General features: G+C 44.5%; 1 protein-coding gene and 1 pseudogene across 7 annotated transcripts in view; one reads left to right on the top strand and one right to left on the bottom strand.

Annotated features, from left to right (window-relative positions):
* VEPH1 (ventricular zone expressed PH domain containing 1) overlaps nucleotides 1-18,236 on the top strand; it is a 560,486-nt gene that overhangs the window by 63,118 nt on the left and 479,132 nt on the right. For all 7 annotated transcript variants that reach the window (XM_056565020.1, XM_056565022.1, XM_056565023.1 and 4 more), the window contains one exon: nucleotides 7,717-7,891. In XM_056565020.1, the coding sequence (XP_056420995.1) occupies nucleotides 7,717-7,891 (175 nt within the window). The remainder of the gene's footprint in view (nucleotides 1-7,716; nucleotides 7,892-18,236) is intronic.
* LOC130363247 (U2 spliceosomal RNA) lies at nucleotides 1,538-1,674 on the bottom strand (annotated as a pseudogene).

Below are 18,236 nucleotides of genomic sequence, written 5' to 3'. Positions count from 1 at the left end.
GTGTGATAAAGTTAAAACATAGGCAAGTGTGTGAAAGGTGGCACTTACACTTGGTGGAGTGTAACTTCATGTGGTAACTATGGAACAAGATATGTGGTGTAGGTACCTGCAGCCACTCCACATCTGTAATCACGAATTACGATATGTAGCTTCCTCCAATCTTGCGACGGGAATAAGAGCCACCGGACACAACCACTGGAGAAGAACTCAGTTTAATCACCCATGATGCAATGCGTTTCACAGTAAGACTGCTTCATCAGGCATACCCAGGTGAGTACAACCATGTAATATATAGGGCCCATGATTAACCCTTCAAGCGAGCTTATAGGGACCATGCACCGCATGTCTAGAAAAATGTGTTTGCAACAGTAATACAATAAAAATGATAAAAACATCATAAAAATACATTCATACGTAAAGAATCTAATAACATTGAGAATATGACCCAGAAAGCATATATATAATGCTTAAAGAATTATAAAAAGGAAAAATATATAGGAAAAAAAAAAAAAATATATATATATATATATATATATATATATGGGATGAGTATTTACCTCAGGGCGAGGCCACCACTCCTGGTGTAACGGAGCTTCAGAAGGCCATTAAGCACTCCGCGGGCATTCTGGGTAGGGGAATATGCAAAGCAGCTCATTACATCACCTTTTCAGGTAATGTTCCCTGGTATCAGCTTAGCTCCTGTTAAGGAATATAAAAAGCTGATCGAGATTTTATGCCAAGCCAGACTACTCCCCAAAAGGGAAGCTGTTTCATTTTTTTTTTTTTTTAAATCTAAGAGCCGAGGAACGTGCTCTCGAATCACCCAAAGTGCAAGAAAAAGTGCAAACGTGTTACACTAAAAAAAGTGCACAAAGGATGTGGTCTATCACAAGCCCTTCTCCGATAGGAGAGAGGCCCCCCAACAAACCTTACCCTTCGTTTCTGGACCAAAAGGTACCTGTGAGGTTCCATATTCGATGTCCCTTTTCGCCGAAGCTACTAGGGGACCACAAATGCTCCCGGCATCCCCCTTGCCGTTAGCCAAGGTATCTGCCCGCAGAGCCAATAACGGTAGGTACCCTGCCAAAGCAGGAGTACCCAGGGTTTTTGCAGGGAGGTGCGGAACCTAATGGCCACACACACCTCCCCTAGAACGCCAGGAGGGACACCCAGAACGGCTATTGCATCCTGACAAATCCTGTGAACACACAACACGCAAAAAGTGACACAGTGAGACAAAAATAAATAAGTGAATGTGTGCAGATATACTGCCCGGGCATCCGGCCGGATACATAAAAATTTCTCTGATCCTAGCCAGAAGGCCGGGAATCAAGAGGTGAGTGCCACAAGGTGAAGAGATTATGGTGCCTGTGCTTCAACTCAGTGAGCCAGTATACCCAGTGAGTTTCGGCACCTCGGGGTCACCGCTCCCCGAGGCACAAAAGTATGCTCTAGACCCTCTCAGCCTCATGGCGAGACCCGGAGGGAACAGGTCACATCGGGGCAGCCGTCGAGCTGATTCCTCTGAACCAGTTCCGGAAAGTCCTGGTACACCTGCACCCTCCATGCAGCACCCATCCCCACCAGCCCCATACCGTTGTAGTTTGCCACCGGCATGAAAACTGATAAGAACAGATACTACACTTGATCTTAGCCAAAAGGCCGAGAAGCGAGCATTCTGGGTAGGGAAATATGCAAAGAAGCTCATTACATCACCTTTTCAGGTATTCCCCTACCCAAAATACCCGCAGAGTGCTTAATGGCCTTCTGAAGCTCCGTTACACCATGAGTGGTGGCCTCGCCCTGAGGCAAATTCTCATCCCCTTTAGCTGCTCTCAGGCCTCTTTCCCCAGCCAAGCCAGATCACCCTGCTCTGTACTGACGAGTGGCAAAAACCACGAAACAGCTGTCTGCAGATGGGTAGAAACTTCCCTTTTGGGGAGTAGTCTGGCTTGGCATAAAATCCTGATCAGCTTTTTATATTCCTTAACAGGAGCTAAGCTGATACCAGGGAACATTACCTGAAAAGGTGATGTAATGAGCTGCTTTGCATATTCAACTATATATATATATATATATATATATATATATATATATATATATATATATAAACCGCAAATATCAGCATATCAATGGCAATTCTCAATCGTTTCATTTAGACCTCCTGGGAATAAAGTCCCCAAATTAAAGATCCAAAATGATTCCCTGTTGATATGTTTCTGAAATCTATTTCTAACATGGGGAGAAATAGCCTCAATGATGGTAAGTTTTAACACACTATGGGGGAGATGTATCAATGTTGTTGTTGGTAGACGTTTTTTGTAGATCATTTTGTTTGGTCTAAATTTGGAGCAATTTCTCCAAATTTATCAAACTTGTGCAAGCCCCATGATAAATTTCGTGCAATGGTCTAAATCTCCACAAAGTTCTATTTGTAGACCTGTTCTACACCTCACAGGAATAGTGGTGTATCCTGGACGCTCGGCTTTTGTTCTATTGTTTTTCAGGATTCCACTGAGGTTTTTTTTTTGTCCACCAGCAAAAACGCCTGAAAAACGGTCCCAGCTTTTCCTGCATTTTGGTAATTTTTCTTGGGGGAGATTTATCAAAAACTGTACAGAGGAAGAGTAGTGCAGTTGCCCATGGCAACCAATCAGATTGCTTCTTTACAAAAATGAAAGGAGCAATCTGATAGGTTGCTATGGGCAACTGCACCGCTCTTCCTCTACATAGGTTTTGATTAATCTCCCCCCTTGTGTTTTTTCCTGCATTTTTGCTGGTGTGCGGAAACAAACATTTTTGTACCCTGTGTGCATTTTTTTCACTGCAGGTACTACTCCATGGGTCGGATGCAGAGCGCCCGCCCCACGGAGTGTAAGGAGTGATGTATAGCATATACATATACAGGGTGCAGAGCATCACTACTTACCTCCGCCCACTGTATAGTATACAGGGGGCATAGTGTATCCATGTATACTATACAGGAGCCCAGCAAGGAAAGAGTTAACCCACACTGCAGTTCTGAGTTAAATCTTTGTGCGCTCTCCTGTATATACAGCCATCTATAGATGACTGTATATACAGGATACAGTAGGCAGACAAGAACAATTGGAGGCTCCCTGTTACACACTGCAGTATGGGCGCACTCCCCAGGTGAGATCGCAAATGATGTCCTAACCTTTTTTTTTTCTCATTTCAGATACATGAATGGGGAGGACTATGTCAGATTCAGTGTATTGCGATGATGAGCAGCTTTTTTTTAATGTCAATAAAAGGTTTAATGAGGGCTGTGTGGGGAGTGTTTTTTTTTTTAAATACATTTTTTTTTCAATGCCGGGCTTAGCGTTAGCCACAAAAACAGCTAGCGCTAACCCCAAATTATTACCCCGTTACCCACCGCCACAGGGTTGCCGGGAAGAGCCAGTACCAACAGGCCTGGAGTGTCAAAAATAGCGCTCCTGGCTGGGGTTATTTAGGTTGGGGAGAGCCAGTAACAATGGTCCTCGCCCACCCTGGTAACGTCAGGCCATTGCTGATTGGTTGGTATCTGACTGACACTGAAAATATGGGGAACTACACACTTTTTTTTATTACAAAAAAAAACAACACATAGGCTTCCCCATATTTTCAGTGTCAATCAGACACCAACCAATCAGCAACAGCCTGACATTACCAGGATGGGCGAGGACCATTGTTACTGGCCCTCCCCAGCCTAAATAACCCCAGCCTGTTACCGCCTAGGCCAAGGAGCGCTATTTTTGATGCTCCGGGCCTGTTGGTAACGGCTCTTCCCGGCACCCCTGTGGCGGTTAGTACCGGGGTAATAATTGGGGGTTAGCGCTAGCTGTTTTCGGGGCTAACGCTAAGCCCAGCTTAGTAATAGATTCCGTCTACAAGACGGCTTCCACTAATAAGCCTGAAATTTCAATTATAAAAAACACAACACATGAAATAAAAAATGGATTTAAAAAAACACTCCCCCACAGCCCTCGTTAACCCTTTTATTGACATTAAAAAAATGCTAGTCATCGTCACACTCCACCGAATCTCAGGTAGTCCTCTGCATTCACTTATCTGAAATGACATTTTTGGCGCTCTCCCCTGGGTAGAGCGCACATAATGCAGTGTGTTCCTAAAGAGGGAGCCTCCAATTGTTGCTAAACTACAACTCCCATCATGGGGGCTGTAGGTAAACAACAGCTGGAGTCTCCCTGTTTGGGAACACACTGCCAAAAAGGCTCTGTTCCCATTATGCAAAACGCTTAATGAGAACAGAGCCATACTTACCACCTTGGCTTCAGGCCTGGACTGTGAAGCTCCGCCCCCTAATGATGTCATCACTAGGGGGCAGGGGCGGAGAAGTTGCAAGGGGTCTCAAGAGTAAGACCCCTGAGATCCGTCAGTCTGCCCTTGGACTACTACTCCCATCATGGGAAATTTTGTGTCCCATGATGGGAGTAGTTGTAGTACCGCAGTGCTGAGGGATGGCTCTTACACATCCCCCAGCTGCGAAACTGTATTGTGACTGTTAGGACTACTACTCCCATCATGGACAGACTCTGTCCATGATGGGAGTTGTAGTCCTCGGGCTGAAGGACAGATCGCAGCAGGTCATTCTCCAGAGACCCGCTGCGATCTGCATTTATTAACTTAAAAAGCCGGCGGCAACGCTGCACTCCCCTCCCCCCTCCTCCTGTATACAGATGTCACGATTCATAATCCCCGCCACCGGGAGAGGGGAGCTCTGATTGGTGGAAAGCTATTCACCACTATACACCAATTACAGCTCCTGTCTTCTGGCAAGGGTTATGAATTGTGACAGGTCTATACAGGGGAGCGAGTGGAGCCGCTTCTACAGTACAGTATATAATTGTTATGTGTACTGTACCCCCCCCCCCCCCCAGACTAATACTGACCCCTTCTATAGTGAGCGCTGGGACCGCTGTGTGATTGACAGGTCCCCAGCGCAAGTGTCCGGCCCCACTAACCTTTATATGTTATAAATCTTTATGATACACACTGCCCGTCCTCCTCTTCATTCTTCTGATGTCGGAGACGCGCGGCTTCTGTATCATAGTCTATAGTCAGAGCGCCCCCTCCCGGCCTCCACACTGCACGGGGCTGGGGCCAGACAACGGCAGGGGGCGCTCTGACTATAGTGAACGCAGAAGCCGCGCGTCTCCGGTATGAGAAGAATGAAGAGGAGGACGGGCAGTGTGTATCATAAAGATTTATAACAAGGTCAGTGGGGCCGGACACTTGCGCTGGGGACCTGTCAATCACACAGCGGTCCCAGCGCTCACTATAGAAGGGGTCAGTATTAGTCTGGGGGGGTACAGTACACATAACAATTATATACTGTAGAAGCGGCTCCACTCGCTCCCCTGTATAGACCTGTCACAATTCATAATCCCCGCCAGAAGACAGGAGCTCTGATTGGCTAATAGTGGTGAATAGCTTTCCACCAATCAGAGCTCCTGTCTCCCGGAGGCGGGGATTATGAATCGTGACATCTGTATACAGGAGCCGGCGGCAGCGCAGTGGAGCCGCATATACCGCCGGCTTTTTAAGTTAATAAATGCAGATCGCAGCGGGTCTCTGGAGAATGACCTGCTGCGATCTGTCCTTCAGCCCCAGGACTACAACTCCCATCATGGACAGAGTCTGTCCATGATGGGAGTAGTAGACCTAACAGTCACAATAGAGTCCCGCAGACAGGGGATGTGCGTCTCTCAGCGCTCCGGTACTACAACTACTCCTATTATGGGACAGATTCTGTCCCATGATGGGAGTAGTTGTAGTGCTGCAGTGCTGAGAGACAGCTCCTGCATCCCCCACCTGCATCTTCCACCGTCTGCCATTTTCTACGAGTCCTTGCTAGCACTCTTAGGTTTAGACTACTTTTCTTGCAAAAAAGCGCAATTGCGCAAAAAAAACCATCTACTTTTTTTTTGCGCAATTGATAAATACCAGTCCACTGGATTAGTTGGTGTACGGTAGACCAAACTGGTGACAACTTTAGAAAACTGTCCACCAAAAAAAACGCAGCTCTATGCAAAAAAAGCGCAATTGCGCAAAATTTGTAGACGTGAAAAATGGTCTAAATGCAATGATACATGTCCCCCTATGTCACTGTTGTGTTTCAATGAAAGATGACGTGATACACTGAAGCATAAAAGTATGGTTAATGTTTGAACTATGTTTGTTCATGCATGATTGCATGGCTTGAACTGTGCAGCCCACATACTGCAAGCCACCAATACAAGTCAATAAATAGATAGCATAGGAGCTGTCACAACTTTTGTATTATATTGTATTACTGATGCACATACATTTTTCTAGACATGCAGCACATGGTTGCTTAAAGGGTGAATCATGGGCCCTATATATTGCATGGTTGTACTCACCTGGGTATGCCTGATGAAGCAGTCTTACTGTGAAACGCGTTGCATCATGGGTGATTAAACTGAGTTCTTCTCCAGTGGTTTTGTCCAGCGCCTCTTACTCCTGTCGCAAGTTTGGAAGAAGTTATATATCATATTTCACATATTGCCGACAGATAGCTGAATGGGCTTGTTGACCTCATTATTATATTATATTTTCATACTTTTCACTTCAAAGTAGAGCTGCAAACAACCATTGTTTCCATAATCGATTTGTTGGCTGACTATATCTTCGAATAATCAACTCATCATCAAAAAAAAAAAAAAAAACAATAGTAGAGAAGGTCAATTGTAAAATAGATTTTGTGTTTGTGTGAATGGGATGCATTGTGTGTTGAGAGAGTTTGTGGGGTAGTCTAGAGACAGTGTTTTGTGTAAGCTGAAAGGGGCAGCTTTTTAAAATTAATATATATATATATATATATATATATATATATTAATCTTTTTAAATATAATTTTCTTTTTTCTTTCTCTATAATGTCTATTTTCCTTTCCCTGTTTCTTACCCTGTTTCTTACCTGGTTGTCAGTGCCCCCAGCAGTCTTTTTAGTGAAGAGGGGGCTCAGCACACATGATCTTCTACTTCCAGCATCTTCTCTCTGTAATTATTGCGAGTCTGGCCTGACTGCCAAGGACTCCAGATGGTTACTGTGTCTGGGCCCCCTCTTTTCTACTCAGGCTACCGGGGACTGGAGTCACATATATACATAGTGATAATCGCTATGTGTGTTTGGAAATTGGCTGACCAACTAACAACTATTCGATTCTAAAAATAGGTGACAATTATTCTCATAATTGATTTAGTTGTTGAATAACTCATTAGTTGATTCACCAATTCTTCAAAGAATACACATTGGCCCACATAGGGGAAGTAATATATGTATTGTTATTCATACTCATCTACACAGACTAGTGGAAGATACCACAACTTCTCCTGTGTAGTTGGACCCCATATTTTTAGAGCCCCATTATGCCCCATACAGTAGATAAGCCCATGAAAACATTCCCTGACATGGCCCTCTGTTCGCCAGGCCCTATAGCAGAAGTGTACCCCTAATTTACTCAGCAGCTTTTTAGAAAAATCATAGTTTTAGATATTGTGCATTGTAGTAAGGGAGCCTGGGTCTGTTTCTCGCTGCCTGTTGGTAAGGCAGACTGAAAGAGCTGTCAGGCTTTCTGTAACATAGCTGTCTTCCCCAATATAATATTTTATACTAATTTATAACTGCTTATGTAATTATGTAATTTATAGCTATTTATGTATGTTTTGCAGAATTATAACAGACCCTCAATTATGTCACTTGCTGTCCCAGTTGCAATAAGATTCCTTCAGAGAGGGAACAAGGAACTCTGCAGAAATATGTCAAGTTACATTTCCCTTGTAGCTATCGCCAAAGCAGATCTACTGGCCGATCACACGGAGACCATCATAAAAAGCATCCTTCAAGGTATTCTAATTCTATTTAAATGTCAATGATTTAGTTCTGCTACTGTCAGAAACATTACTGATGACACCATAAAAAAAAATTGTGGTGTATATTTGTCTTAGTATTTGTCAATGTCGTGTAATGAATAAATGAGTCGTGTAATGAGTAAATGAGTCGTGTATTGTGTAAATGAGTAGATGTTCAGGTTTTTTTCAATGGATATTCGGGGAGATTTATCAAAACCTGTCCAGAGGAAAAATTGCTGAGTTGCCCATAGCAACCAATCAGATTAAGGACTCATGACGTACCGGTACGTCATGAGTCCGCTCCCGTTCTATAAAGCCCCGCATCATAGCGGGTCGGGCCCGGCCTCTAACAATGGCCGGGACTCGTGGCTAATAGCGCGCAGCACTGATCGCGGTGCTGCGCGCTATTAACCCTTTAGACGCGGCGTTCAAAGTTGAACGGCGCGTCTAAAGTGAAAGTAAAACCATGCTGGTTAGCTCAGGAAGCTGTTCTGGATCACCGCGGCGAAATCCTCAACAGCATACATGACAGCCGGAGGGTCCCTACCTGCCTCCATGCTGTCCGATCGCCGAATGACTGCTCAGTGCCTGAGATCCAGGCAAGAGCAGTCAAGCGGCAAAATCATTGATCAGTGGTTTCTTATGAGAAACCACTGATCAATGTAAAAGATCCGTGTGTGCAGTGTTATAGCCCCTTATGGAAGCAATAACATTGCAAAAAAAAAGTTTAAAAAAAAGTAAATAAAGATCATTTAACACCTTCCCTAATAAAAGTTTGAATCACCCCCCTTTTCCCATAAAAAAAAATCTGTGTAAATTTAAATTAAAATAAAAATATGTGGTATCGCCGCGTGCGGAAATGTCCGAATTATAAAAATATATTGTTAATTAAACCGCATGGTCAATGTTGTACGCGCAAAAAAATTCCAAAGTCCAAAATAGTGCATTTTTGGTCACTTTTTATATCATGAAAAAATGAATAAAAATGAGTCCTATCAATGCAAAAATGGTACCGCTAAAAACTTCAGATCACGGCGTAAAAAATGATCCCTCATACCGCCCCATACGGTTATAGGGGTCAGAAGATGAAAATTTTAAAGGTATAAATTTTCCTGCATGTAGTTATGATTTTTTCCATAAGTACGACAAAATCAAACCTATATGAGTAGGGTATCATTTTAATCGTATGGACCTACAGAATAAAGAGAAGGTGTCATTTTTACTGAACAATGTACTGTGTAGAAAAGGAAGCCCCCAAAAGTTACAAAATGGCGTTTAAAAAAAAAAATTTGTCTGACAATTATTTTTTTTCTGTTTCGCCGTAGATTTTTGGGTAAAATGACAAAGTAGAATTGGTGGCGCAAAAAATAAGCCATCATATGGATTTTTAGGTGCAAAATTGAAAGAGTTATGATTTCGTAAAAGTAAGAAGGAAAAAACGAAAATGCAAAAACGGAAAACCCCCGGGTCCTTAACCCCTTAAGGACGCAGCCCTTTTTCACCTTAAGGACTGAGCCCTTTTTCGCAATTATGACCATCGTCACTTTACGAATTAATAACACGAAAACGCTTTTACCGAATATTCTGATTCTGAGATTGTTTTTTCATGACATATTCTACTTTATTTTGGTGGTAAATTTTCGGCGTTGATTGCATACTTTTTTGGTGAAAAATCCCAAAATTTCATGAAAATTTTGAAAATTTAGCATTTTTCTAACTTTGAAGCTCTCTAATTGTAAGGAAAATGGATATTCCAAATACATTTTATTTTTCATCACAAATACAATATGTCCACTTTATGTTGGCATCATAGACATACTTTTGCTTTTTGAAAAAATTTGAGGGCTCCCAAGTAGAGCATCAATTTTCAAAAATGTCATGAAAATTGCTAAATCTGAAGGGACAGATGTTACAGAACTACAACTCCCAGCATGCCTGGGCAGTCGAGGCATGCTGAGAGTTGTAGTTTGGCAACATCTGGAGGGCTACTGTTTGGGCACCACTATAACAGTGGTCTCCAAACTGTGACCCTCCAGATGTTGCAAAACTACAACTCCTAGCATGCCCAGACAGCCTTGGCAACCCCCTGTCCTGCGCTGCCATTGGTCAGAACTCCGTTCTGACTAATGCCAGGGGATAGGAGTAGATCACAGCTTTGCGACCTCACTCCTATCCTTTAAGCCGATCGGGGCTGTTGCTGACAACTCCGATCAGCCCTATTTTCCGGGTGATCGGGTCACCAGAGACCCGATCAGCCCGGAATTGGAGAAAATCGCATGTCTGAATTGACATGCGATTTTCTCCGATCGCCGACATGGGGGGGTCTCAGGACCCCCCTTGGCGATGTGCCAGGGTGCCTGCTGAATGATTTCAGCAGGCATCCGGCTCCGGTCCCCAACCGGCTAGCGGTGGGGACCGGATTTCCCACGGGCGTATGGATATGCCCTCGGTCCTTGAGGACTCGGAATGCAGGGCGTATCCATACGCCCTGTGTCCTGAAGAGGTTAAGGGGTTAAAGGGGTATTCTAGGAAAAAACTTTTTTTATATCAACTGGCTCCAGAAAGTTAAACAGATTTGTAGATTACTTTTATTAAAAATTTTTAATCCTTCCAATAATTATCAGCTGCTGAAGTTGAGTTGTTCTTTTCTTTCTGGCAACAGGGCTCTCTGCTGACACCTCTGTCTGTCTCGGGAACTGCACAGAGTAGAAGAGGTTTGCTAGGGGGATTTGCTTTTTCCTCTGGCTCAGGGAGCTGTTCGGGATCACCGCGGCTAAATCCCCAACAGCTTACATGACAGCCGGAGGGTCCCTACCTGCCTCCATGCTGTCCGATCGCCGAATGACTACTCAGTGCCTGAGATCCAGGCACGAGCAGTCAAGCGGCAGAATCATTGATCAGTGGTTGCCGTGCGCCGTGTTACCGTGTTCCGGGCGGGAATCGGAGCGGGATGCCTGCTGAAATCATTCAGCAGGCATCCCGTGCAAATGCCCAGGGGGGTCATTAGACCCCCCCCATGTCGGCGATCGCGGCAAATCGCAAGTGAATTCACACTTGCGATTTGCGCGATTCCGGGTCATTACGGGTCTATAGTGACCCGGTGACCCGGAATGTAAGGGGGATTGCGGGTGTCTAAGACACCCAGGATCCCCCTGAAGCGATAGGAGTGAGGTGGCATGGGTGCCACCCCTCCTATCCCTGCTATTGGTGGTCTAGACGCGACCACCAATAGCAGATCGGGGGCGGGGGGGTTTACTTTAGTTTTCCCCGTCCTGCCCTCCCACAATAGGCGGGGCAGGACGGTGAAACGACGGAGACCGGCGCCGAAGATCCACTTACCGATCCAGGCGGGCGACGGAGGCTGCAAGCGACGGAGATCGGCGGGCGGCGATGACGTGCGGCTGGATCCGACGGAAGCCGGTGAGTTGCCTTGCAACATCTGGAGGGTACAGTTTGAGACCATTATACAGTGGTCTCTAACTGTAGCCCTCTAGATGTTGCAAAACTACAACTCCCAGCATGCCCAGACAGCTGTTTGGGCATGCTGGAATATGTAGTTTTGCAACAGCTGGAGGACTACAGTTTGAGACCACGATATAGTGGTCCCTAAACTGTAGCCCTCCAGATCTTGCAAAACTACAACTGCTAGCATTCCCAAACAACTGTTTGCTGTCAGGGCATGCTGGGAATTGTAGTTTTGCAACAGCTGGAGGACCACAGTTTGGAGATCACTTTGCAGTGTTCTCTAAAACTGTAGCCCTCCAGATGTTGCAAAACTGCAAATCCCAGCATGTCCAAACAGCAATCAGCTGTCTCGGCATGCTGGGAGTTGTAGTTGCGTACCTCCAGCTATTGCATAACTACTTCTCCCAGCATGCCCGTCGGCGATCAGTACATGCTGGGAGTTGTAGTTTTGCAACAGCTTAAGGCACATTGGTTAGAAAATGCTGAGTTAGGTAACAGAACCTAACTGAAGGTTTTCCAACCAGTGTGCCTCCAGCTGTTGCAAAAGTACAACTCCCAGCATGCACGGTTTGTCAGTACATGCTGGGAGTTGTAGTTTTGAAACAGCTGGAGGTTTGCCCCCCATGTGAACGTACAGGGTACATTCACACGGGCAGGCTTACAGTAAGTTTCCTGCTTCAAGTTTGGGCTGCGGCAAATTTTTCGCTGCAGCTCAAACTCCTAGCGGGAAACTCACCGTAACACGCCAGTGCGAATGTACCCTAAAAACACTACACTACTAACACATAATAAAGGGTAAAACACTACTTATACACCCCCTTACACTGTCCCCCCAATAAAAATGAAAACCGTATTGTATGGCAGTGTTTCCAAAAGAGAGCCTCCAGCTGTTGCAAAACACCAACTCCCAGCATTTCCGGACAGCCACTGACTGTCCAGGCATGCTGGGAATTTAGCAACAGCTGGAGGCACCCTGTTTGGGAATCACTGGCATAGAATACCCCTATGTCCACCCCTATGCAATCCCTAATTTAGTCCTCAAATGCACATGGCGCTCTCTCACTTCAGAGCCCTGTCGTATTTCAAGGAAACAGTTTAGGGCCACATATGGGGTATCTCCGAACTCGGGAGAAATTGCACTACAAATTTTGGGGGGATTTTTCTCCTTTTACCCCCTATGAAAAGGAAAAGTTGGGGCTACACCAGCTTTTTAGTGTAAAAAAATAAAAAACATTTACACTGTTGCCCTATACTTTTTATTTTCACAAGCGTTAAAAGGAAAAAAAGACCCCCAAAATTTATAACGCAATTTCTCCTGAGTACAGAAATACCCCAGATGTGGGCGTAAAATGCTCTGTGGGTGCACAACAAGGCTCAGGAGTGAGAGCGCACTATGTACATTTGAGGCCTAAATTGGTGATTTGCACAGGGGTGGCTGATTTTACAGTGGTTCTGACATAAACGCAAAAATATAAATACCCACATGTGACCCCATTTTGTAAACGACACCCCTCATGTAATGTAATAATGGGTACAGTGAGCATTTACGCCCCACATGTGTCTGACAGATTTTTGGAACAGTGGTCCGTGAAAATGAAAAATTTTATTTTTCATTTGCACAGCCCACTGTTCCAAAGATCTGTCAAACGCCAGTGGGGTGTAAATACTCACTGCGCCCCTTATTAAATTCTGTGAGGGGTGTAGTTTCCAAAATAGGGTCACATGTGGGGGGGGGTCCACTGTTCTGGCACCACGGGGGGCTTTGTAAACGCACATGGCCCCTGACTTCCATTCCAAGCAATTTTTTTCCCAAAAGCTCAATGGCGCTCCTTCTCTTCTGAGAATTGTAGTTCGCCAGCAGAGGACGTCAAGTGCTCTGCTGGTGAACTACAATGCTCAGAAGAGAAGGAGCGCCATTGAGCTTTTGGGAAAAAAATTGTTTGGAATGGAAGTCAGGGGCCATGGGGTATTTCCATACTCAGAAGAGATGGGGTTACAAATTTTGGGGGGTCTTTTCTGCTATTAACCCTTGCAAAAATGTGAAATTTGGGGGGAAGCGCACATTTTAGTGAATTTTTTTTTTTTTTTACATATGCAAAAGTCGTGAAACCCCTGTGGGGTATTAAGGCTCACTTTATTCCTTGTTACGTTCCTCAAGGGGTCTAGTTTCCAAAATGGTATGCCATGTGTGTTTTTTTTTGCTGTTCTGGCACCTTAGGGGCTTCCTAAAGGCAACATGCCCCCCAAAAACTTTATTCCTTGTTACATTCCTCAAGGGGTCTAGTTTCCAAAATGGTATGCCATGTGTTTTTTTTTGCTGTTCTGGCACCATAGGGGCTTCCTAAAGGCAACATGCCCCCCAAAAACCATTTCAGAAAAACGTACTCTCCAAAATCCCCTTGTCGCTCCTTCGCTTCTGAGCCCTCTACTGCGCCCGCCGAACAATTTACATTGGCATATGAAGTATGTGCTTACTCAAGAGAAATTGGGCTACAAACATAAGTATAAATTTGCTCCTTTTACCCCTTGTAAAAATTCAAAAATTGGGTCTACAAGAACATGCGAGTGTAAAAAATGAAGATTGTGAATTTTCTCCTTCACTTTGCTGCTATTCCTGGGAAATAGGGTTAGAACACTTACTGAATGTCATTTTGAATACTTTGGGGTGTGCAGTTTTTATAATGGGGTCATTTGTGGGGTATTTCTAATATGAAGACCCTTCAAATCCACTTCAAACCTGAACTGGCCCCTGAAAAATTGTGAGTTTGAAAATTTTGTGAAAAATTGGAAAATTGCTGCGGAACTTTGAAGCCCTCTGGTGTCTTGCAAAAGTAAAAACTTGTCAATTTTATGATGCAAACATAAAGTAGACATATTGTATATGTGAATCAAAAATTTTTTTAATTTGGAATATCCATTTTCCTTACAAACAGAGAGCTTCAAAGTTAGAAAAATGCTAAATTTTCAAATTTTTCATAAAATTTTGGGATTTTTCACCAAGAAATTATGCAAGTTACCACAAAATTTTACCACTATGTTAAAGTAGAATATGTCACGAAAAAACAGTCTCGGAATCAGAATGATAACTAAAAGCATTCCAGAGTTATTAATGTTTAAAGTGACAGTGATCAGATGTTCAAAAAATGGCCGGGTCCTACAGTGAAAATTGGCTGGGTCCTTAACCTCTTCAGGACATAGGGCGTATGGATACGCCCTGCATCCCGAGTCCTTAAGGACCGAGGGCGTATCCATACGCCCGTGGGAATTCCGGCCCCCACCGCTAGCCGGTTGGGGACCGGAGCCGGATGCCTGCTGAAATCGTTCAGCAGGCATCCCGGCATATCGCCCAGGGGGGTCATTATGCCCCCCCATGTCGGCCATGTATGCCCCACAATTCAGTCCAGCGATCTGCGGCGATTCCGGGTCAATCGGGTCTCCAGTGACCCGATGACCCGGAATTACTGGCTGTTCGGGGCCGTCTCTGACGGCCCCGAACAGCCAGAGCCTGCAGGGGTGAGGTGGCACTGGTGCCACCTCACGATTGCCCTGATTCGTCGGCCGGATTACCGGCCGACCAATCAGGGCGCCTGGTGCGGGTGTCACTCCCGCACCCGCTCCGCCCCTCTTCTGGAGGACGTGAGCGGGTGCGGGACGTGCACCCCGGGTGCTGGGGACCCCGATCCCCGGCGCCCTTGTTGGGATCGGGGCCCCAGGAGCAGCTGCGGCGGCGGGGCTGACCTGCAGCGTCTGGATCGTTGGAGGTGAGTGACAGCCTCCTGCTGTTGCTTAGCAACAGCTCCCAGCATGCAAAAAGGGCATGCTGGGAGCTGTAGTTATGCAACAGCAGGAGGCAGACCACCACAACTCCCAGCAATCCCTTATGGGCATGCTGGGACTTATGGTTTTGCAACAGCTGGAGGCACATTCTTTCTATGGAAAAGTGTACCTTCAGCTGTTGTATAACTACAACTCCCAGCTTGCACAAACAGCTAAAGTGCATGCTGGGAGTTGTAGTGGTGCATCTGGTGGTTGCATAACTACAACTCCCAGCATGCCCGTTTGCTGTCGGTGACTGCTGAGAGTTGTAGTTTTGCAACAGCTGAAGGCACACTGGTTGTGAAACTCAGAGTTTTTTTTTACCTAACTCAGTGTTTCACGACCGGTGTGCCTCCAGCTGTTACAAACTACAACTCTCAGCAGTCACCGTACACCATGCACCGTACATGCTGGGAGTTGTAGTTTTGCAACAGCTGGAGGCACACTGGTTGTGAAACACTGAGTTAGGTCACAAACTCAGTGATACATAACCAGTGTGCCTACAGTTGTTGCAAAACTGCAACTCTGAGCAGTCACCGACAGCCAACGGGCATGCTGGGAGTTGTAGTTATGCAACAGCTGGATGTCCCCCCCAATGTGAACGTACAGGGTACACTCACATGGGCGGAGGATTACAGTAAGTATCTGGCTGCAAATTTGAGCTGCCGCAAACTTTCTGCTGCAGCTCAAATTGCCAGTGAGAAACTACTGTGAACCCCTGCCCGTGCGACTGTACCCTAAAAACACTACACTACACTAACACAAAAAATAAAATAAAAAGTAAAAAACACTACGTATACACATACCCCTACACAGCCCCCCTCCCCTCCCCAATAAAAATGAAAAACGTCTGGTACGCCACTGTTTCCAGAACGGAGCCTCCAGCTGTTGCAAAACAACTCCCAGTATTGTCGGACAGCCGTTGACTGTCCAGGCATGCTGGGAGTTTTGCAACAGCTGGAGGCACCCTGTTTGGGAATCACTGGCGTAGAATACCCCTATGTCCACCCCTATGCAATCCCTAATTTAGGCCTCAAATGCGCATGGCGCTCTCACTTTGGAGCCCTGTCGTATTTCAAGGCAACAGTTTAGGGTCACATATGGGGTATCGCCGTACTCGGGAGAAATTGTGTTACAAATTTTGGGGGGTATTTTCTGCTTTTACCCTTTTTAAAAATGTAAAATTTTTGGGAAAACAAGCATTTTAGGTAAAAAAAACATTTTTTTACATATGCAAAAGTCGTGAAACACCTGTGGGGTATAAAGGTTCCCTTAACCCCTTGTTACGTTCCCCGAGGGGTCTAGTTTCCAAAATGGTATGCCATGAGTTTTTTTTTTTGCTGTCCTGGCACCATAGGGGCTTCCTAAATGCGGCATGCCCCCAGAGCAAAATTTGCGTTCAAAAAGCCAAATGTGACTCCTTCTCTTCCGAGACCTGTAGTGCGCCAGCAGAGCACTTTTCACCCCCATATGGGGTGTTTTCTGAATCGGGAGAAATTGGGCTTCAAATTTTTAGGGGTATTTTCTGCTATTACCCTTTTTAAAAATAAATTTTTTTTGGGAAAACAAGCATTTTAGGTAAAATTTTTTTTTTTTTTTTTACATTTGCAAAAGTCGTGAAACACCTGTGGGGTATTAAGGTTCACTTTATCCCATGTTACATTCCCCGAGGGGTCTAGTTTCCAAAATGGTATGCCATGTGTTTTTTTTTGCTGTTCTGGCACCATAAGGGCTTCCTAAAGGTAACATGCCCCCCAAAAACCATTTCAGAAAAACGTACTCTCCAAAATCCCCTTGTCGCTCCTTCCCTTCTGAGCCCTCTACTGCGCCCGCCGAACACTTTACATAGACATATGAGGTATGTCCTTACTCGAGAGAAATTGGGCTACAAATACAAGTAAAAATTTTGTCCTTTTACCCCTTGTAAAAATTCAAAAATTGGGTCTACAAGAACATGTGAGTGTAAAAAATGAAGATTGTGAATTTTCTCCTTCACTTTGCTGCTATTCGTGTGAAACACCTAAAGGGTTAAAACGCTGACTGAATGTCATTTTGAATACTTTGGGGGGTGTAGTTTTTATAATGGGGTAATTTATGGGGTATTTCTAATATGAAGACCCTTCAAATCCACTTCAAACCTGAACTGGTCCCTGAAAAATACTGAGTTTGAAAATTTTGTGAAAAATCGGAAAATTGCTGCTGACCGTTGAAGCCCTCTGGTGTCTTCCAAAAGTAAAAACACATCAATTTTATGATGCAAACATAAAGTAGACATATTGTATATGTGAACCAAAAAAAAAATGTATTCGTAATATCCATTTTCCTTACAAGCAGAGAGCTTCAAAGTTAGAAAAATGCAAAATTTTCAAATTTTTCATCAAATTTACGGATTTTTCACCAAGAAAGGATGCAAGTATCGACAAAAATTTACCACTATGTTAAAGTAGAATATGTCACGAAAAAAAAAATCTTGGAATCAGAATGATAACTAAAAGCATTCCAGACTTATTAATGTTTAAAGTGACAGTGGTCAGATGTGCAAAAAACGCTCCGGTCCTTAAGGCCAAAATGGGCTCCGTCCTGAAGGGGTTAAAGGGTTAAAAAAAAAAATGTTTTCCACCGGAGTACCCCTTTATGTTCCCCTCCCTATGAAATATAAAGGCCAAATTGTGAAATTCATTGTTAAATACAACATTGGCTACAGTCAAAATGGATGTTACTATGACTTCTGGCACATCCCCAATGGACTTGGCTAACTATAAGATGCTATACAGTCTAGTGAATATAACATAGGGTTGGCAGGAAATTGTGATATTAGTTACCTAAGTCTGCATGCCCTTGAGATAAAAATTAGATCAGAGAGATGTTCTTATGCTGAGCAATGTTCTACATTAGGGACAGACAATACAGGAGGTATCTAAAGTGTATTCCTATCTCTTACAATGATGGCATTTTGCGATCACTGTATAATCAGTGGGGATCTGACCTTTGTGACCATTCAAGTGTGGCCCCATTAAAGTGAATGCAGTTCTGTGTACAGCTGGATGGCCAGAAGTACT

Source organism: Hyla sarda, chromosome 3 (assembly GCF_029499605.1).
Source record: "Hyla sarda isolate aHylSar1 chromosome 3, aHylSar1.hap1, whole genome shotgun sequence".
NCBI lineage: Eukaryota > Metazoa > Chordata > Amphibia > Anura > Hylidae > Hyla > Hyla sarda.
This window is presented reverse-complemented; position numbering and strand designations above follow the sequence as displayed.